General features: G+C 34.7%; 2 protein-coding genes across 2 annotated transcripts in view; one reads left to right on the plus strand and one right to left on the minus strand.

Annotated features, from left to right (window-relative positions):
• Window positions 1-11,481, plus strand: part of LOC100373574 (membrane-associated phosphatidylinositol transfer protein 2-like) — a 72,369-nt gene extending 60,888 nt beyond the window's left edge. Inside the window, exons 16-22 of the mRNA XM_085491221.1 lie at window positions 942-1,064; window positions 1,762-1,878; window positions 2,959-3,107; window positions 3,237-3,386; window positions 3,676-3,859; window positions 4,794-4,922; window positions 5,444-11,481. Coding sequence (XP_085347347.1) covers window positions 942-1,064; window positions 1,762-1,878; window positions 2,959-3,107; window positions 3,237-3,386; window positions 3,676-3,859; window positions 4,794-4,922; window positions 5,444-5,740 — 1,149 coding nt within the window. The 3' untranslated portion in view covers window positions 5,741-11,481. The remainder of the gene's footprint in view (window positions 1-941; window positions 1,065-1,761; window positions 1,879-2,958; window positions 3,108-3,236; window positions 3,387-3,675; window positions 3,860-4,793; window positions 4,923-5,443) is intronic.
• Window positions 11,482-12,503: 1,022 nt separating this feature from the next.
• On the minus strand, window positions 12,504-22,429 carry LOC100373124 (uncharacterized). Its single transcript, XM_002737021.4, has 6 exons — window positions 22,189-22,429; window positions 21,182-21,380; window positions 19,898-20,088; window positions 17,833-18,070; window positions 14,962-15,173; window positions 12,504-13,932 (listed from the first exon to the last, which is right to left on the minus strand). The coding sequence occupies exons 1-6, from the start codon at window positions 22,204-22,206 to the stop codon at window positions 13,408-13,410; spliced, it is 1,383 nt and encodes a 460-aa protein (XP_002737067.2). The 5' UTR covers window positions 22,207-22,429; the 3' UTR covers window positions 12,504-13,407.
• Between the last annotated feature and the right edge of the window lie 1,216 nt (window positions 22,430-23,645).

Consider the following 23,645-nt stretch of genomic DNA (forward strand, 5'->3'; position numbering starts at 1 on the left):
ATAATTACCTTTAGTTATGTATACATGGCCAATAGTTACCTTATGTATGTAGGGCCAATAATTACCTGATTTATACATGGCCAATAATTACCTTAGGTATATAGGGCCAATAATTACCTTATGTATACATGGCCAATAGTTACCTTATGTATGTAGGGCCAATAATTACCTGATTTTTACATGGCCAATAATTACCTTATGTATACATGGCCAATAGTTACCTTATGTATGTAGGGCCAATAATTACCTGATTTATACATGGCCAATATTTACCATAGGTATATACTGTCAATAATTACCTAATGTATACATGGCCAATAATTACCTAATATATACATGGCCAATAATTACCTAATGTATACATGGTCAATAATTACCTTATGTATGTAGGGCCAGTAATTACCTGATTTATACATATAGGGCGAATAATTACAAATGTACATGATGTATAGATAGCCAATAATTGCCTGTTGTCTACATGGCCAATAATTACCTGTTGTCTACATGGCCAATAATTACCTGTTATATATAGGGCCAATAATTACCAAATGAATTTATATACCGGTAGGGTCAATAATTACCCATCTATATTGGGTCAATAATTAAGTTTTTTATACAGAGCAAATAACTACCTAGACATGTTTACTACACACTGTAGTTGCATACAGGGTCAATATAATTACCTGATGTTTGTAGTGCCAATAATTACTTGTGCATATCCAATTATGTATACACGATCAATCATGGGTTGATGTACAATTTTTTGTTCATGTCATGCGACTAGTATTCATTAATTTGCATATCATTAGAATAATACGGTAAATATTATCAAGCTAGTATTATAATATTAGTTTGTATTCATTAGCATAATAGTTGCTATATATGATTCATTTTTTTGATATTTTATAAATGTAATCAAGTATTTTTTCTATCTGTCTAAGATGGTACGCCATGACAGTGTCAGCGTACATATGGGGAATGATACAGGACAAGAAATGCCGACATTTGCGCCAATGCAACCACGTGAGAAATGGCAACGAAGAAGAACAACTGTTAAGTTGAAGGTAAGTTTGTGGACAATGTTGCTTGCACTTTCTACTGTTGACTTTTCAAATTCCAAACTGCAAAGCTCTGTGTTTTGATTGTCATGTACCATAGAAACCAGATCTTCAGTACACAGATTCAAAGTTAACTGGAGATTATGACATTTTCCTCCTCCCAAAATATTGAATTGGAGTAAACAAACCAAATGACAATATCTCATTTTAACTATTTTTTGCATTTTTTACTGTATTCATCATGTCCAAAAATGTTGAGAAAGAGTTCAAGACCCTACCCCTCTCCACCCAAAAACTGAATTCTAACACTCCAGTCTCAGTGTAATTGTATGTGCCACTCCAGACACCTGTGTTCTGAGCACTGGTATATAAAATGGCATGGGCACTGGAGGAACAGGGTTAAGATTAGAGTTAAGGGTGAGAAGGTCCTAAAGAACTACATTTTAATTTCTAGTTTCAAAGAGTTACTACAAAAATATTTTGCCAATATGTTTGATGAGAATTTCCCATGTGTAATACATTGCCATTTATCCTTAGTAGGCACAAAATGCGAATATGGTGTGAATTTTCTTAAAAGCCTTTTCTGTCAAGACAGCATGTAATTTATATGTGTTTAATTTTGAAATAAAAATTATAGTCATAAATTTAGACAACTGCCAAGACAAAAATCAATTTTGTGACATTTATGATATTTGTCCTTCAGAATGTGAGTCCTAATCACCGTAGCAACGACATTATAGTGACTGAGGAGTTGAACCAGACATTACATGCTAGGTTTATGTATGGGCCGTTGGATATGGTGACTTTAACTGGAGAAAAGGTAAACATTTCACATTTTTTTTTTACAATCATGAATAAATCACTTTCTTGAAACACATCTGTATAAAATACTTATTTTTTAATTTATTTTTTTTTAATTTATTTTTTCAGTTTTTTGTTTCACAATTTATTTACAATCACTTTTTTAACACTTATCTGTGTAAAATACTCCAAATAATTTCTTTGTTTCATTTATTTTTATTATACATTGTAATTTTGTCTGCTAGTCGACTAGCAGGCATCTTGTTTTTTGGAGATGGTGTTTGTCATTTTCATTTAAATTTGTTATACACACTGAACATTTTGGATTACATGTCCATGGCAATTTGTTTTACAATCTGATCAAAGATGGCCAAATGGAGGCCATTTTGCTGTTTGGCCATACAACTATATTTCCAAGACTTATGGACCATTATCATTCATATTTGGCACATACATTATACATGTTGGAATACATGTCCATGACAATTTGTTGCATATTCAGATCAAAATTGGCAACCATCTTGTTTTTTTGAAAATGTGTCATCTTGAACATGCTTTGTCAGTTTTCATCCAAATTTAGTACAAGCATTACACATGTTGAGATAAATGTCCATTTTGATCCATTTCACGTTCGGTTTAAAATCGGTAAGCAGCTATCTTGTTTTTTGAAAATGTTTTATTTTGTATAATTTATCATTTTTATCATATATGTAAAAAAAAGTGTACATACATGTAGGTCATTTAGAATAACAATTGAGTCTGGTTGCGAATGAATTCATGAATGGCAAGATTACTTTATGAGATGATGTCTATGAGTTAAAGTAAATTTCAACTCCATATATGTGACTATATATTAGATTACAAATTTAGAAGTCATTTAATTTAATCTGATTTTTGTTGATACTAGTTTAGTCAAATATACACTACAAAGTAACTGGTCACATGACCAGTGATTTGCATATGTTATGCATGTAGCAAAACATGTCCATAAAAAATAAAATCGTCATCAGGTAAAAACGACAAACTTGCAGCCATCTTTCTTTTTGGTCGTGTGAATTTCCCCTAATTAACATAAACAATGACTTGTTTTTATTGCTAGATTGACATTCACATCATGACACAGCCTCCATCCGGTGAATGGGTCTATTTTGATACAGTTGTTACTAACAATCATGGAAGAACATCATACACATTACCAGATTCACGTCGACTTGGTCATGGGATGTATCCCGTCAAAATGGTTGTCAGGTAATGACAATGTAATGTCTGACCACCTTGTGAGGTCTTTATATAGTTCTGATTCAATATTTCCTGTGCTTATCACATATATAACAAGTTGTAAAAGATGCAGTTAACCAGAGATAATTATATTTACAGGGGAGATCATACCTGTGTTGATAGTTATTTACTGGTCCTACCACCACGTACTGAATCTGTTGTGTTCAGTATCGATGGATCATTCACAGCAAGTGTGTCTATAATGGGTAAAGATCCTAAAGTGAGACCAGGAGCAGTAGATGTTGTCAGGTAAGTGATCTTGTCATTTAATACCTGTTACAGAGGTTGTTATAGGGGGTGTCAGGTAAGATCTACAATATAACCTATACATGTATCAGTTCATTGAATGCATCCATATATGGTATGCGATTGCAGTAGATGGTGTCAGGTAATAAAGAACTATTGCTACAGATAAAAGTATTGTATTGACTTTCAGTTGCATGTCTTTGTTTTAATCACCTGATGAAACCCTCCATAGATAAAAAATTGTTTTAGAAAACGATGAAGTAACAAAATAAACAAAACACTTTATTTTCAGACATTGGCAAGAGCTTGGATATCTGATCATATACGTGACTGCACGTCCTGACATGCAAAAACAGAAAGTGCTAGAGTGGCTAGCTCAACACAATTTTCCACATGGGATGGTGAATTTCTGTGATGGTATCTCTGCCGATCCATTAAGACAAAAGGGAAATTATCTTAAAAATCTCATACAGGATGTAAGTACAGAGTTTATTTCACAATTGAATGCCACTCACTTGTATGCACATAATCATATATATTTACATTCACATACTTCATAGGACGGTGGTTGTTGCGCGCAGAGGAGTTCTTTCTAAGTTTTCTATGTAAACAATGTAGTTTACACAGGTTGTGTATGAGTATCGAACAAGACGCGGCATGACGACCAGCGCATTTTCAAGCCTAAATGATATACAAGCTTGTGACTTCCAGAATCATGTTTAAAAACCTATGAACAAGGTTCTTACAAATCATTAAACAGTTTTGAAATGTGTTATTTTTTATATTTTTAAGGTCTTGAAAAAGTCAGATGTACACTTATTATTTTGCAGAGATCTTGAAAATATGAGGAATGTTAGAATTATGCTTAGTGATATGTTATCTGTTGGCTTCAGCATGAAACTTAACTTTTCTGGCCACTCATGCTTTTCAAAAATGGATCTTAAAATTTCCTAAATATGGTCTTGAAAGGTCTTGAAAAAGTCTTAAATTTCATATGCTGAAACCTGTAGGATCTCTGATAAATTAGAATACCTACAATGTAGTGTGATGTAATTGTGATCCCAAATCTTGGTTTGTATGTTTGCATAGATCATATAATGTCTCAGTGGTCAAATAATGTAATGATGTTAATTCAAAGAGATATTCCATGAAAAATATTTTACATTTATATTTATTTTTCCTAACCAACGATTGCTCTTGAGTTAACAAATACATATGAATACTATTGTCAAGTTTCAAAACGATTCAGATTACACTTACCGTACATAACAAAAAATCTGTGCTAGCTCAGTGACATGAACCATAGTGGTAGTGTATATTACCTGTATGTACATTCCAAATAAAAAGTCCCATTCATTCATATTGTTCGATGTCATTCATTGATTTGGGTTTGTTTACTTACTGTTTTAGACCAAGTTAGTGATACATGCTGCATATGGTTCAAGTAAAGACATCAGTGTGTATCATTCCATTGGATTACAGCCTCACCAGATATTTATAGTTGGCAAATCGTCCAAGAAACACAACACACAGGCACAGGTAAGCAACAATATATGCACAGTATGCTTCAGTGATGTTATAATCTTGGCCAATGGTTCTGGATACTGAATTGACCTACTATTGGTACATGGTATAGATACTAGACCAGTATTGATCCATTGCTAAAAGAGTTTCTGGATACCAGGACCAGTATTGATCCATTGCTGAAAGAGTTTCTGGATACCAGGACCAGTATTGATCCATTGCCAGTATAGTTTCTGGATACCAGGACCAGTATTGGGCCATTGTCGATATAGTTTCTGGATATCAGGAACAGTATTGACTCATTGCTGGCACAGTCTTTGGATACAAGTACATGCTGGTACTTGTATCCAATTGCTGGTACAGTTTCTGGGTACCAGAACCAGTATTCACCCATCAATTTTACCGTTTCTGGACAAGAATGACTGACTCTACATTATGATTTTAGTTACAATCATCTGCATGCATTAAAAACGTTTCTTATCAGTGACTTTTGCTGCTCGTTATGCTTACATAATGAATTTTTCTCATCTAAACAGGTCCTCAGTGAAGGTTATGCAGCACATTTAAATGAACTAGCGAGAGCTTCCCGTCCAGCAGTTGGAAATTCGCGTATGGTGTTAAGAAGAGGATGTTTCAGCTTACCAGGTCAAGGTAAAGTGGTGCGTGTACCGACGAAACAAGCTGCACGCCGCGTAGCATCCTACCAGGGTACCACTATAACGTCCGGACAGGGTCAGGGTTTGGCACCGATGAGGTCATTTACCCAGAAGACTTCGCCGCAGATGACACACCGTGCTTCAATTGGTGGAGTTAAATTTGAATCAGCTATCTGATTTTGTGTATAATTGTCTTGTACATGTTCAGGTTCGCTGCTGTTATCCCATGATTCAGATCTTGGAGAGGAGGCCTCTGGCTGTTTTGTGACACGGGTCTAAAACAGACTTCAAGCTAATGTCTCAAATGCTGGGCTCCAATCAAAACAACCCGACTAATGGCAAGTGTCGTGAATATCAAAAATATTGGTGGTCAGTGAGTGAAATTGATACACTGCAGTTATGAAATGTAGTGTTTTAAAAAATTGTGATTCTTCATATCAACTTGTTTGAAGTCTGCAAAATGTAATTTTTCCTGAATACATTTATCTAATGCAAATATAGTATGTATTGTCAGCCAATAGTCTAAGAATAGTTTTGCTGCTAGTCAGCCAATCTCCTTTCAACCAAAACATGCATGCGGTTTGTAGGCCAATCAGTGAAATTATTGCATCAAGATGTGGGTGCACAATGACATTTGTAACATGCTTTTCAATTGGCTAAAATCTATTATGATTTAGTGGCTTGCATTACATTTATGTTTAAGTCCTGGTAATATTATATTGTAAATTTGAGTGTATTAAGCTGGCATGCTGCCGTTTTTATGTGTTGTACTTCACTCAGTGATAAAATTTATAATCTACATAAATTATGACATTTTAAAAATATTTTATCTTTATTATTATTTATTAATGTTTTGGAATGAGTTTTAATAAATAAATTGAATACAGCCAGAAATGGGAGAAATATTTTGATTTGGATAATTCCAAAATATAATTTTAAATATTTATTAAATTTAAATGTGTCTAGACTGTATAATATTCCCCAATTTTAATAATTTTTCACATATTAATAATATATAAAATATGATCTTATGTGTGTTTCTGTACTGTGGTCTAATTTGTCTAGATTTTTGGCAATTCTACTGGCGCCGGAAAGTACTTCGCCAATTTCACAGCGAGGAAACAATCCCAAGTAAATGTCACATTGTTCTGAATATATTTATTATGTAACTTTCCTGAAGGTCAGTGCACTGTCACTTATAATAGGAGTGTTATGTCAAGTCACAGAGACAGGAACCCATAAAATTCTCATATTGTGTGTAACAATGGCGTAAGACATCTTGGCATAATTTTTTCATTATTCAGGGTTCTCAGCTGCCTCTGTAAGGCATTTTTTTAATTTTTAACATTGAATTCAAATTATTGTGCTATTAAATGAATACATAAATACAAGCATGGCACATGATGGCACCAAGACAGATAGCTATGCACAGGAAGACAGTGCCTAGACTGCTTGCTATGCACATGTTGAGGCACCACACAGCTGGTTCTGCACATGTAAATGGCACCAAGACAGATAGCTATGCACAGGAAGACAGTGCCTAGACTGCTTGCTATGCACATGTTGAAGGCACCACACAGCTGGTTCTGCACATGTAAATGGCACCAAGACAGATAGCTATGCACAAGAAGACAGTGCCTAGACTGCTTGCTATGCACATGTTGAAGGCACCACACAGCTGGTTCTGCACATGTAAATGGCACCAACACAGATAGCTATGCACAGGAAGACAGTGCCTAGACTGCTTGCTATGCACATGTTGAAGGCACCATACAGCTGGTTCTGCACATGTAAATGGCACCAAGACAGATAGCTATGCACAGGAAGACAGTGCCGAGACTGCTTGCTATGCACATGTTGAAGGCACCATACAGCTGGTTCTGCACATGTAAATGGCACCAAGACAGATAGCTATGCACAGGAAGACAGTGCCTAGACTGCTTGCTATGCACATGTTGAAGGCACCATACAGCTGGTTCTGCACATATAAATGGCACCAAGACAGATAGCTATGCACAGGAAGACAGTGCCTAGACTGCTTGCTATGCACATGTTGAAGGCACCATACAGCTGGTTCTGCACATATAAATGGCACCAAGACAGATAGCTATGCACAGGAAGACAGTGCCTAGACTGCTTGCTATGCACATGTTGAAGGCACCACACAGCTGGTTCTGCACATGTAAATGGCACCAACACAGATAGCTATGCACAGGAAGACAGTGCCTAGACTGCTGGCTATGCACATGTTGAAGGCACCACACAGCTGGTTCTGCACATGTAAATGGCACCAAGACAGATAGCTATGCACAGGAAGACAGTGCCTAGACTGCTGGTTCTGCACATGTAAATGGCACCAAGACAGATAGCTATGCACAGGAAGACAGTGTAGATGGCACTGAGAGAACTTGCTTTGCACATGTAAACAACGTTGAGACAGCTGGATATTTACATGTAGAAAACACACACAGCTGGCTATTCGCATGCAGACAACACTGGGTTTGCACATGTTCAGATATGTCTATGCTATTAACAGAAATATACCAGTATACAGTGCAATGATGTTTGTTATATGAATTATTAAGTAAAATGTGCTGATTTTCAATTGGGGGAGGAGGGGGGGGGGGGCTATTTTGTATTGTATATTACATGCTTAGTTTAATGTGGAGAAAATAAATATGACATATTTTTCTCTGCTGTCATTGAACATTACGAAGTAGTGTCAGTCATTTAAATTGTCATCTTCTTGAAACCCACAAGCAAGATTGGGGTACATTTCATTGAATTTCTTAATTTTGTGATGACAACTGGAATTCTCATTTTTTATTATTTGGGGTTCAATTTGTTTTCAAAATCACTAGCCAAGATGCTTTTATATTTAGTATGTACATTGTAGTCAGCCATTCATTTTTTTTTTTAGATTTATGGCAATCTTCAGTATACCTCAAAGTATGCACAAAGACAGTACAGCTGGAGTATCAACCGATGCGCAGCGGAGGTCAATGCAAGGCATACTGTCTGAGTGCATAACCTTATTATTATACATCTTTTCCATCCAAGGATACACCACAGGGATGCTGAAATTCAAAATGTTTTGAACAGAATCAGCGAACGTTTGTGTGTAGTCCGGTCAAACTCTGGTGGCAGCCATGTTTGTTTTTTATTAATAGAGGATGCTTACGCGTGTAATCATTCCATATTTGGAAATCGCATTTCCTAATATGGTAAGATGAAAATACCCCATAAAATACCGCAAAATTACGGCATGCTGTAACTTATGGCGTTACGGTGACAGATGTATAATACTTATTAATGACAATATTTTTCAAATAGAACTTATGTTGTTTGGTTCAATCACTTTCTTTCGACTTAATTCACTCCTTTGTCCTAGTATTACTTTATTATTATAAAGGCTGTACGGTGATCTGAAAATTTGCATCCTGAATTTTATCACTTTTCTATTACATTACACTGACAACTTGATGCGTGATATATACAGGTAGTAATTGATATTTTCTCGTTACCTGTGGACATCATTTGTCACCTTTCATAGAATAAACTTGCATATATAAGATCACAAGTGTTGCCAATGTGAATTTGGTTTAAAAATTATCAAATATGTGAAATGTTGCACCAATTTTTGGTGGATAAAGGGTTAATGAAATGTATGATTACTTGCACAGTCGTCTTTCATTCATATATCAACTTTACTTTAATAAATGTTTTTAAAATCAATTTAATCTCTATAAAATCTTGCATGCTTTGGACAGATTTAGCTGTAATACAGGCACAGATAATTCAATGTTAAAATTGTACTTGCTAATAAAGTTTTTTGCCAAGAAGATAATTGTAATGTGTGAAATGGTTCATATTGTATTTCATGCTGAAAAAAAAAATTGTTTTTGGTTGTTTTTGTCAGAAACCAGAAAAAAAAAAAATCATGAGTTTCATCTTGAACTGCTGTGCATGCTGATCATAAATAAATCATTTTTTCCCCCCGACTTGAGAAATTTATTGTCATGTATGGTAATATTAAATATATTACCTTAAGTAACACTTTATTTTATTATTTCAATTGAAACACGTTATTGTGTGTAATTAAAAATAATTATTTGCAACTGTAGATGCTAATCAGTGTGACTGCAGTTCATTGTCAGGTATGTCACATTAGTGGCTGATTTTATTACGGTACATTCATATACTATGTACAAGGAAATAATGACCAATGAAAATATATTTGCCGAGTAAGCTATCATGTAGTGTTTGTGGAGTAATTGGTATTCTTTTTAAGTGTGGTCACAAACCATAGTCAGTTTTCGTTGTATACGCAACAATTGTAGAATTTTTATGCATGCTAATGTATGCTAACAATTCATACTTGTTACATTACTGCCTGTAGAGGGCGCATTTTAAAGTGATTACTGTAAAATACTTTTTTTCGATTGGAATTTATTTTTACTGATTCAGCGAATATACCTTTTTTCTTATATTTTACATTCAACTCATCAAAAATCAGTGAAAATAAATTCCATACATAACACCCAAAAAGCCTTTTCAGCGAAAATTAATTCCAGCCAAAATATATTTTACAGTAATACATTGTGGAAACTTGTGGCTTTCATAGTTCACCAAGGCTGACATTGAGAGCGCCATTCATGAGCTTGGTGATCATATACCCAACCTTGGGGTGTGCTCGAGCTGGTAACATCAGTTGCTTATAACAGACAAATATAACATATCAAACTGTCAGCTCCTCTGTGTATCAGAAATAAGGAACACAGCGCAAAATGACAATATCCTGATGTGTGATAAAAGTTGTTTCTGTTACAAGCAACTGTGTAAAGGAAGAAGTGGCATGTTAAACAAGGAAATAGTTGTCTTTGCAGTTGTCAAATAGTGCCAAAATTAATGATAAATGTACTTCAAGGCAAAAAACTAGTCACCGTCCATTTTCAAAAATATTCCTCAATCTTTGTTCAGTACTTAGTGCAAGTTCATTCACTTTTACATATCTATTATTAAATGTGTAATGACGGCGTTTTATTTCTTGAAGTCCAAGAGCAAACATATACAAGTCAATTCTATGCTCAATAGTGCATAGAACCAACTCCCTGTATTTGTCCATGATTTAAATATCTGTCATATACTACACACTTGTTTATACCTTCACTGAGAGTACTAAATACATGTAGTAGCATTTCCAATAAAATGTTACACGCTACATGTATTTATAGCAGCTCATGAACAAATATTTCAGTGTCGCAGGTTTGTACCGCAGTAATTGCATTGGTCTTGTTGAAAATGTGTACCACTATTAAACCTTATCTGCTTAATAATAGGAAAGCAATACACAGGCTGTCATGTGAGAACAAAATGTTACAATTTGATAATTATATAAATGCTGTCTAATTGGGGATCCTACATCGGGATGACTGTAATATCAGATTTCATGTCTGTGGAATGTACTTGTGCCATATTCTTTTGATAATTTGCTTATTTAAGTGCCTGTAATTAACCTTTACGCCACCAGTTCCTTCTTCATCAAAAAAAATCACAAAATACTCTAGTTTATAGTAAAAACTGAAAATTTATTAAAATTTTGTCTGTCTGTTCCAAAATTAGGGTTCAATTCTAGTAATATTGAAGAAAAAAAAAGTGCTAAACAAATTGGGCAAAGAAGTCTGATGGTAAAAACGTTAAGTGTAACCAGACTTGTACAAGTATTTTACTGAACTGTTGGTCTACTAGAGATTGCATACACTTTGAGCTGTCATTAGTTCTATCTATACTGATATCGTGAATTCATAAATCATCACTGACCCAAAACTGACCGTTAATTTGCCACAATACATATTTTGTAATGTGAACTTTTTTAGATGTTCATTATAGAAAGAAATATAAATATTACTTAAATTAAATGTGTTGCGTTTTTCATTACTCTAGATATCCATATCTAATCAAGAAGTCAAAGAATTTTGTACTTAGACCAGGCCACTAATAAATGACACATGGTAGTCTTTCGTTCAATAGCAAACACCCAAGTTGGCCATTTTAAATCAGAACTTGAAACGAATGTGCTAGTATGTGTAGCATTGGTCAAACCATATCAAGAGATGTGGCTCAGAAAAATTGCATACTTCAAGGTTCCATGATGTACCAAGTTTAAAGATAGCTGTCCATATACGACTAACCAGAAATGCTCGATTTTAATGCATTTTAATAAGCCAGCGTTCAGCTATCTTGAATTGGATCATGAAACAACGGCAACCAAAAGACTATTGGAAATTCTTGATTTTGATAAATTTTAGCACAAAAATGGCCACCTTTCAGCTATTTTAATTTGGATCATCAAACAAATACGTGTAGATACGCAAGACATGATGGCATTTCTGAGGGTGTGGGATGCATGCGCAGTCGATCCAAAAGTCCCAGTTTTTAAATTTGCATCCAAATGGAATGAAAATTTGCTTGCTTGGAATTTGACAAAATAACTGGAACAAAAATGATTCTTTGGATGGGAAAAATCATGCTTTGGGAAAACAAGTTAATTACTTGCAAAGAACATTATCATAATATTAGCCAGTGTAGCTATTAAAACAAGTTAGTTACTGGGAAGGAACATTATCATAATATTAGCCAATGTAGCTAAACAAGTTAATTACTGGGAAAGAACATTATCATAATATTAGCCAGTGTAGCTAAACAAGTTAGTTACTAGCAAAAAACACTAAATCAGTCTTTAGAAAATACAGCATACAGAAACGTACATTTTTTCAATTTATATCTACATTTTTGGAACAGAAAAATAAAGGAATGAAAAAAATACCCCCTCTCCTTTTTTTTGGCGCCAGGAATTTAAATGATATGCACTCTAACTATAGGGCACATTTTGAAAAATGTGTGTACATCCTGTCAAACAAAACAGACTTAAAGGACGATATGTAATGGCAGGCTATATTTATTTCAAGTCGGTGTTCTATCAGTACATAAAAAGTAGTGTTTACAATCATTCCATGCAATAACTTGTATAAAAGTTTTCATACAAATTTAGCATACCAATTTACAAATGTGTCCATAAATATGCTAATTTATGTTAATGTATGCAAATTGTAGAGAACATCGCAGTCTGTTGTAATATCACTTGAAATGGCTAGTTTCTAGTTTTAGCCATTCAGCAAATTTATATAAATAGATTTTTGTGTCATTATACAAGAGTGGATTCATATTACAATGTATGTTAGTAGTATGCTGATGAAAATTCTGTATTTAACTTCAACAAGTCATTGTCAATAACATACATGCAATCAGTAGTATTTCCAGTTTTTAATGGCTATGTATGAATGGCTTTGGCACTCATATGAAGACACCTTCACCCAAGGATTACATGTTATCACTCAGTACTACTGACTAGAATCAGCCTGCTATTTTATTGCCTGTCAGCCAACACTCGTAACACAGTTTACCTATCCAATTGCACTTGAAATCATCTCTTGTGAATAAGAAGTATACGCTAAATCTGGCTTGAGACTTGATATACACACACAAAAAAAGTTTCTTCATTTCAATGTTGAGCAGATTTTTTCCAGGTGAGCTAACCACACAAAAAAATAAGTTTTACTGTGCAATGCAATACATATCCAACTCATGAATTTGCAACAAGTGTAACACACTCGGGATGACTTTGAATTTTATAAAAAAAAATTAAATATCCAATCTGTAGATGTATTAAAAATTCATGCGATGGTTACTGTTTATCTACCGTATGTAACTTCACTGGGATCTTGTTGGACATCACTGCACTTACCAGCCCTTAAGCAATGGACTGCTAAATATGAACCAGTGAACTAGAACTCTTTTCGTCGTTTCGCTATGTGTACCACATCAGTGTCTGACTCGTTTGTACTGTTGTCTTTATCCTGCACATAATGTTTGTCGGCTATTTCCACGTTGATATCCTTCGACTGTGATTTATCATTCTTTTCTTGGTGCACAATATAATTACCATTTCCCTGTGGTATCACAACCGTGGTAGCATCCTGGCATAAGTCCCCAACAGTTGTGTTGACGGAATCAGAGTCAACATCTGTTGACGATCCCGACTGCGTGGACACAACAATCTGCTGTATAGTCTGATCAGAGATCATAACAGGATGGACATAGTTGTCAGATTCACTACTAGACATGCTGTGGTAGTATTGTCTGAGTTGGGCTAAATGATGATGCAGTAAGTTGCTGTGTTCGTGTTCCATGTTGCTAATCATATGTTGTATATCTGCCTGGGCATCCATCGTAAGACGCTGCAACGAGGCACTCCTCAAAGCCTGGATTTGTTGTTGTAGGATACTATTTGTATTGTTCAGATGCTGCACCTGTCAAAGATACAAAATGACTCTTCAAACAAAAAGCTGGCATACCAAAAGACTGTATTCTGTTCACTGCAAAATCCTGGATTATGTTTGAAATTAAACATAAAACAGTACAAAAAGGTCATAGCATCGTAGTGGTGTCAATTGGAATCCAACAAAAGTAAAACTATTTTTTAGGATTTCCATGCTTGATAATGTGCAACCTTTTTATGAGGAACAATTTTGATGACGTAATGGGGTATCTCAATTTATGTTCAAAATTTCATTAACCAATTTTTGTAGCAAACTTTAATTCGGTCTGTACCTTTTCATACAAAACATGAAATCTCGCAGTGAATGAAGTTACAGTACAATATGGTACACATGTGCTTTTGACATGTGCACATATATTAGCCTATATTGGAGTGGCAACATTTCATGTCAAAATCTGTACATAATTATTTTTAAATTAGTATTAGTCAAACAGCATGAAAACTTAAATTGAATTCACTTCTAGACAAGCACAAGTGCAACATTGTAAGAAACTATACATCATTTTTTCACCATATGTTACAAACTAAATTTTTGAGATATTGCGATATATCATTACCATAAAAAAACAGTGGTAAAAAAAGTACTAAAACAGGCAAAACAATTTATTTCCACTTTATTGTCATCAATATTTTCTTATTGTGGTGAGTACAATTTTCTTTTTAATTTTGTTCATCATTGTAACATGAAGTGTTACACATGTAAACAAAATGACTAGTGTTACTTTTGTAAAAGCAGATTGATGAAATGTAAGTTTGATGCAGGAATGCACCATGCATGTTTTGAAATTCATACTATATTCTCTGTTGGGATAGTTTTTACCTTGCATAGACAAAAAAAATATTTGTTAAAGTGGTTTACAATACATGTAGCTGTTAAAGGGAGTATATGCAAGATAAAATAGGTAAGTAAGCCAAGCCACAATAGGCCATCATAATATAGGTACGGGTAAACCCAGATACTGTTCCAGACATGTTGTCTCTAATTAGTCTGTCAACATACCTGATCTCTAAGCTTCTGAATTTCAGTTTTCAGCTGTTTTTCTGATTCCAGCTTGTCAGCTTGGAGCTGAGCTATTTGCTTCTCTAGTTGTAATACTCTGTGTGTGTCATCGTTGACTGTTTGGTAAATGGTAGTTGTTGCTGGTTGGTCTAGCTCACCACTGTCTGTACTCTCAATCAGAATAACAGCTTGAGCAGCCGATGATCCTTCGTCTGTTTGAACACAACGCAATCATTATTCGAGGTGAAAAATTTGGAGCGACAGTTTTGAGTCACTGAGCAACATGAGTGGGCAATTTAAAGAAAAATCATAGATAGTTCCAGTTTGCTTAGAGTATTGGAGAACTAATAATATAGCTTTTATTTTTGAAAACAATTTGATTCAGAGTATCAGCATTTACAATACTAAGGGACATTTAAAAAAAAGATCAAAGGAATCTTAGAAAGAACCCCTGTACGCTAAAGGTATTGGAGGCATGAAGTACAACTAAGGAACACTGTATTTACTATATTAGAAGCACATCTTCATTATACATAAAAAGCACTTAAAATATGTTTATATTTGATCATATTTTTTCTTCTTTATTTTTACAGTAAGCACATATCTGCTTTTAATAGAGCAAATGACAAGTGTAGACCTATTGCATAGAAATGAACACTAAATACTGCTATCCCGGCCAGCAATCGAATCATCAATCTTCATGAGTGATGTAACTGGTATTTCCATCTATTTTCTTATATTCCCACTATCCTAAAACGCTCAAGGGAATGTTGTCAAATTCATTGCTAAACAGGAAGTCTATTCTGGGTTAGTACCATTGTCAATTTTTGGAGAGTAGAGGACCATTTATACAGGGGACCCTCCAGTAAGAAATTGGTAAAATTGTCCGATTGGCATATCAAAATCCTGTACGAAAACAATGTTGTTATGTTTCTAGATTTATAACGAACCCGAAGCAAAACTAAAAGTCCGATCCAAACAACCTGCATCCTTGAAAATAGAGTCTTATCGCCCTTGCATTTCCAAGCGAAATGCCGAAAGTCAATGCCAAAAACGACTGATTTTCTCAAAATCTTCTATGATTTTTTGATAATATCATCAATTCAGTCCAGCAGTTAGATAGGTTATTTATTAGATATGCTCGGGAACCAAAATTGACGATGTAAATCACTTCGGCGATGAAAAATCAATGATAACTGAATTTCAAAAAGATATTTTATATATAGGGTATATAATGATCATATATGATGACTTAATTTTGGTCAGATACAACAAAATTAAAGTACCAATTACAGTATTTAGTACATTACAGTTGTGCATAATAAAAAACACACATGAAACTAATATCAAGTAGTAAATATGCATAGATTCCAACCCTGAAGTAATCAGAACCGTGTTTCATTGAATCTGATGAGTGGTTGAGATATTGGTTGTAAAGTTAAATATGGGCTAATTAATATGAAAATTAGGCAAAACAAATGTAATCCCAGACTCCCAAAATCCCAGAGTCCTTCGCACATGGAAGTAAAAAAACACACAATAGTTAAAAACAATGGGCAAAGTTGCCATAGATGCACCATGTTAAAAAAAATGTAAATTACTGTAGGAGAAATATTTTTGGAAGGGCAGTGTTCTCCCCAGAAATTTTTCATAGAGTCACGGCTAATTTGCACAATATTAGCATATAATTAGCATAAATTAACATATTGTTTGTCATGTGGGGAAATAAAACAAAACCAGTTTTTTTCCTTTTTTTCTATTTATTTTATGTACAATCTGTATACAATTATTGCACTGCATGTTTAGTATTGCAAATGTCCTGCAGAAATACTGAGTTTTCTGTTTCTTTGCTTGGCCCAGCAATCAGCAACTTTATCAAAACCCTGTTCAGTCCTGGTAAATTAAACATTGGGTTGATTATTCTCATTGCTTGTCTTCTGTTTCTGTTGTTTTCCGGTTAAGTACAACAACTGTTACGAGTCATGATACTTACGCTACTATGTTCGAGCAATAATAATTTTTCTGGCTGCAATTATCCATCTTTATGTATTTTTTTTAATCATCGATGTTGTCTGTTCAACACAATTGTGAACAATTCGAGACAACGTCTGAATTACGAATTGTCGCCATTGTTATACCACGTAAAATTGAGGCTTTTCTCCCAAGAAATAACACAAGTGTCACTCCAATTTCCATGCGTTTCTTGATTAGAATTCCCGATTTCTTGATAAATATATTATTTTCAATTATGCTTCACTTAATTCATCCGAATCTGAGCACGATATGCGATCCAAGTGAGAAGTTCACGCTCACTGGATCTTGCGTGGGTGACACCATCTTGGATTCACAATCATAAATATATATTTTTTCACATATTGATCCCAAAAAACAAATACAATATCAAAAATACTGACAAAAATCAAAACTTTTTAGACTACATTTCTAAAAATAATAATGAAAATACGTTTCGTACACACCGGAAACATGTGGCTTTTGACCCCAAGTGCGACTACACATGTATATCATTTGCATATGAATATACGTTTGGCAAAGAGCGTTTGACACCGGGGCTTACGGCTTTGTCTTTATAGAACTGCTTTGTTTTTTAAAACGATATCCAACCAATGAGAAACAACAGGGAATTATCCTGGGAAATTGGAGTTTATACAATGCATTTGTAGATTTAACTAGTTAGCCAGGAAACTTTACAGTCTGTGAGAGACTGAAGCTTGAAGAAATCAGATCACGGGATAAATAATAGCATCACAGAGGAAACACTTAGCTTCGCGGGCAAATCCGATCGCGTCGCGGCCCGCGTTGCTGTTTTGGCCTGGGGAGAACACTGAAGGCAAAACTTTTTCCATCACCTACCAGAGTTGACAGTCTCTGTAGCAGCCACAGTTAAACCATTAGCAGATATTGTGGCTGCTGTGGCATCATGTGCTTTATTCATGTCTTCATCTGTACAGGGAGTGGTGGTAGTTGTCATAACAGCCTCAGTTAACACCGGATGTATAGTGACTTCATCTGTCATGCCTTGAGTTGTAGTGTTGGTTAACACCGCATCACCACCCATGGCATTTTCCCATGATGCATTGCTGTTAATATCCTACCGATAACAAAAAAAAATGAACGTCATTTCAGTATGCTTTGATTTGAATCCTGATTCAAATTCAATTGCCTCTCACAAATCAGTGAAACATGTAAATTCTCCAAGAGACATCTATATAGAGGGACTGCGCTGGCATCATGAATACATTTCAACAAATTCATGCTGTAAATTACAAAATTTGGACAAGATTTACGAACAAAATAAATATCTATTAGTAGGATTTATGAACACATTTTGTACAAAATACCCTCACAAATCGCCCTCATTTAATTGTCAAGACTCGACTGTGATCATCACGTGTGTTACGATTTGAGTGATTGCCATTTTAAAGTTAAACAATGTCCCGTTACTTCTAAGATTGCAACAATTGTTACATGGTGATCGCGATCAACACGGAACTGCCACTGAATGTATTTTTCCACTTTAAAGTTATTTTGGTGTCATCGCACATGCGTAGTTTAGTCGACATGTGTTTCAAGATACCCCGCAACTTTACTCTCAGTATGGGACGGTTTCATGTCGCCCTTATCAAACACGTGATTTGTTTATTTGTTGAAAATGGAGACTACGTCAAAAAGGAGCAGACAACTGCTCGACGAGTATTTTTCACGACGAGATGGAGAAACCGCTAAATCGTGTTCAGAACCAGAAACCCATGGGTGTCCTAACCCTGACAGCACCAAGAAATGGAAAGTTGATCGTACTGCAGCACGATTTCAGAAATAATGGAAGGTTAGCTGCGGTTCCGTAGCTCTTTGGTGCAACATACAATCTAATTTTGCCCTACCAATTTCATTCGGACGTCTTGATTTTATTGTTGTTGTTGTATGTCGAACATACCAGCCAGCCGGCCAGTGTCTGTCACGTAAATAATGAGGTCAGCAACATAGGTTCCACAGCTAATGGAAGGTGAGACAATGTTAGCGAATTGATCAAAAAATACTATAATTTATGTAACATTCTTACCGGGCATTCTTAGCATTGAGATCGAGTTACAAGGCCGAAAGTTACTTTAGTTACTTTTTCACTTTAATTCAGACATTTCGATAAAAATAAATAGTCATTTTGTGCCGTCATAAACGTCAACATGCGGGTTTGCATGATGGACACGGGAGATTACTTCATAATAATATTGATTGGCATAGAGTTTTTTTCTGAGAAATTTCCCGTGAAAATTTATTCACAGGATGACTTGTGTTCTAGGCAGTGAACTTAGTGAACTTTTGAATGATGACTATTTTCCCCACTGTTAACAATGTGAGCTTATCATGAATATGTTTAATTAATACTATTAGTTATTCAAATAAAGGTTCTGGTGTCTACATTGCATATTTTGTTGTGATGTTTTGTTGTACCATCATAAATGGTACATTTTGTGGTGCAGACTGCCTAATTTGATGTCATGAAATTACACACAAAATTAGACCGCAGGTTGCACCAGCAAGCACCATTTTCAGCATGCTGTTCTTGTTTTCGGCGGACGACAGAGGGGACACCTCCCTCTCTTTCTCTCTTTCCCGTTGTGCTCGGTCGCGGGAAAATGCTCTGCAGTTTCCAGACAAAGTTTACTAATACTTTTTTTTCTTGATTAGTAAATTTACTATTACCTAGCAAATTCCAGAGAGAGCCAAGTTCATGCCCACAATAACACAATATTTGCATCACTTAATTTGTGTAATATGTACTCCTTTCAAATTTGAACAAGTTTTCGTTCGTGTAACCTCTGAGGAAATTAGGGAGGATAAACTGATAGAATAATTACAATTAGGTGAAGTTTCTAATTAGATATATTAAAAGCCGAGTAATTGAAAGTGATTAACTTACATGAGCTACCTGTATCTGGAAGGTAGTATGTGGATTACGGAAGTGAGTCTTGTAATGTTTGAGAGCCTCATCTCTTCTGTTGAACCCATTGCGACATCTATAACAATGCCAGTGAGCTCCTTTAAACTTTTTCTCTCCTTTTATAGCCCCAACAATATCACACTGTTCGCAGCAACGAAGAATTTTTAAACCTGGAAAATGAATATCCGGATAATATCGGTAGTTCAGGTCGAGAGGTGCGCTGAATGAGAAGGAGAGAGCAGCAGAGGTAGTGATCGCGAGAGGGGAGCAAAAAAAGTAATTAAATGTATATAAAACGAATACGCAATGAAACTGATTAAAACATGATTTTTTTTTCCATATTTATATATATATTTTAGTTTTGTTTTTATTTGCTGTCAGTTATTTTTTTCCCTGATCATGAAAGCACAATTAAAATTAGTTTCAAACAGGAAATTTTATTTAAATCTTTCAATATCTGTATCTAATCATGTACAATCTACAAGTTAGCACCATGAGATTGAAGCCTGTTTGTAAGATGTTCTTTTATTGGCTGAATTGCTTGTTCAGTGATCAAGAGTTGTAAAGATAATTCTTATTATTAGAATTAGTCAGATTGTTGGGTTCACAATGAAAAAGAACATATGAGAATTGTTTCTATAATGCGATAATAGTCTAGAGAAGTAAGATACAAGTTCTTTCTTCCAAGCTTCTACTGTTAATTTTGCTTATGAGAGAGATTTATTAATTTGATGAATAACTGAAAAAAAGAGAAATATTCACTATTTTAGTGCATTTGATGTTGCAGTGATGTTCATTAGCTTTTAAAATTCACTGTTTGGAGAAGGAAACAATTCATACTATAGTAAATAAAAAAAAAATGCTTACAATGATAGAAATAAATTAATCTCCAATAAATATAAGCATTTCTATAAGATTGTCATAAAGCTTTACCTTAATAATATTGTTGACTTTAAATATTTAATGGGTTTTAATTTTAATTAGTGCATTTAGCTACGAGGTAAGTAAGCAAAAAAAAGTCACATATTCACATCAAATGAAGGCCCTTCATCTTAATAAATATTTATTTATCAGCCAATAGAAACTTTTTTAGTTTGAATTGTGAAATATATAAGAATTTATAAAGATGTCTTTGTTTCACCGAGAATATATTATTTGCTAATTTTAAAGAAAAAACTTCACAATGCTTAAAAGTCTCTGGGGAGAGAACTCTGTACAGTAATCTTGCATTCTCATCCAAACTCATTGTAAAACGATACTTACCTGCAAATTCCAAACTCTTGTCTACATGCTTCACTCTATAATGAGCACGTAAAATAACCGGATCATGATACGATTCAGTTTTAACACAGAAAGGACAGTGCATATGACTGCCTTTAGTGTTATGATAACACTCCACATTTACACACTGTACTGGATTCCAGTTATTTTCAGAGCCTTTAACTCGTATACTTGGATGTGCCTGCAAAAAAATGAATACGTTTCTGCATCACAGTCTCAGTGCAGTGCGTGTTTGAATTCAGCAACAATAATGTATGCATGTGTTCTACATATCATATAATGTTTAGCAAACAATATGACTATTTTTAAAAATTTTGCCTAGCAACCTCAAATATATTTAATTAGAAGATGATGCAAATTATCAGCTACATGTATATAGAACACAGTACAATTTCTGTTACTTCACAAATCAGAAATTGTGGGGGGTTACATTCATGCAAGCCAATATCACATAGTGTCTTAAGGACCTTGGTGAAATTTTCACTAAAAAAACTTTTCGCAAAATTCACAAAAATAGATAAGATTAATGTTGTTAGTTTTATTGTACATTTTATAGCACTGTTTTTGTTTTCAATATTTTAAACTATTTATTTTTCAAAATCAACGATAAAAATATCAAATATATATAAATCGACCAAATTTATTTGACCGTTTTCTCAAACATATTCTGATAATTAGTGTCTGAAAACTTTGCATATAGCTGTACAATAAAAAAAAAATTAAAACAGAAAAACAATTATTGATATTTTTAAAATTAATCTTTTCAGACAATATGTGTATGATATTCTACATGAGCTTGGATTACAGACATCGATTTGACATCCATGGTGCTTATCCGCCGATTTCTCAAAAACAAAACAATGTCAGACCATGAGCAGTAGCAGTATCCGTAGCCGAATTTCGATGTTCCGCTCATTTAGCGTAACTCGTTCGTTGTGCTAAAAGCTGTCACCGCTGTATTAAACACTTGACTAGTAAGGTCAACTCACCACAAATGTATTCATCATCTTGAGTCGAAAATGTCAAGTTTTGCGGTAAAAAGCAGTTTCAAAAACCGAACTTTCAACACAGGGTGTGTTCAACGTCACACAAATATGGCGTCTAATATCTCTGACGTCACCAGTCATGCTGAGGTGAAAGGTCATATTTGAATCAGCATTGGCTTGGTTGGGGACCGTAATTCGCGTACCCGGATCTGCTCGATCTCTCGGTTTGCATTGCTCCTTCTCAATATCCTCGGGATTAACCTACAGTATTAGTGAAAACAGTGAGACAGCATGAACTACATCTAGAGATAAGTCGGACACGTGACACAGCAGTAATCGCAGTAATTATATTGTGACGAAGTCCTACTCACAGCGAAAGCTACTCACTTCGAACATCATCCTTCGAACAACTAACATAAATCCAAGTTTTTTTGGGGGGTGGGGTTTACTGTATTTTCAGATAATGTGAGGGAGTTTGGGGGGGGGTTACTGTATTTTCAGATAATGTGAGGGAGTTTGGTTTTTTGCTTTGAGGGGGTGGGGGCAAAGTCTTTTCATGCTTTTGCGAAATCAGATTCCCGGCACCTCCGGCAAAAGAAAATGACCAGTCCATTATCATAATTCAACTTAACTGGGTGTTTCTTGTAATACATATAGCTCTTATTCGGTGTCATATCACACAAGTTGATTAAAATAGGAAAATTAACATTTGTATTAACATTTAATATATTTCAATTTAAAGTAGCAACAAGGGTAAAACGTGCTAAAAAACTGTGATTCAGACATCTAAAAGTTACTATCATAACCTATACATCATCTGAAAGCTTAGATATACTTTAGGCGAATACGGTAATTCATTAGCCTGACAATTTGGCGTAGGTGGCGCCCTGGACTGCTGTGAAACGTCTATCCTCGTTGCTGTTGTTATTTTCCTAAAATAAAACATTTGTTAAACGTAGAAATAAGTGAACAGAATGGAGACATTTATATTAGTTGTATGATCTCCATGATTTGTCAATCAGATAAGTGTAGAAAACCAGATTGTTGTTTCATTATTGGTTCCCGCTCGGACGCAGCCCGAAAACGGGGACTTAGGCCCAAAAAAACGTTTGTTGCTCTCAAGTCGGAAAACTGAAAAATTGGATTATTGGGTCGATTTTTTTTTTAAACTCATGAAAACTAAGGGTATCGTGAATAGCCGAGGTATATGAGAATCAATCAAACGCATGCTAGATATTAAACACAAAAATAAAAGTGTTTCTTTCAGTCTTTTGTATTTAAATACAGATCAACTCGAGGTTCAAAGTCGCCACTTATCCCCCCGGGGACCCTGGGGATCAAACAACGGTCCGGGATTGTTAATTTTTAAAGTAGACACTTTTTTACTGCTTAAAATGGTGAGTTTTCAGTATTTGGGCCTATTAAAAATAAAAAAATTAAAAGATAAGAAAAAAAAAAAA

This window comes from Saccoglossus kowalevskii, chromosome 16 (assembly GCF_978046115.1).
Source record: "Saccoglossus kowalevskii chromosome 16, keSacKowa6.1, whole genome shotgun sequence".
NCBI classification, from domain to species: Eukaryota; Metazoa; Hemichordata; class Enteropneusta; family Harrimaniidae; genus Saccoglossus; species Saccoglossus kowalevskii.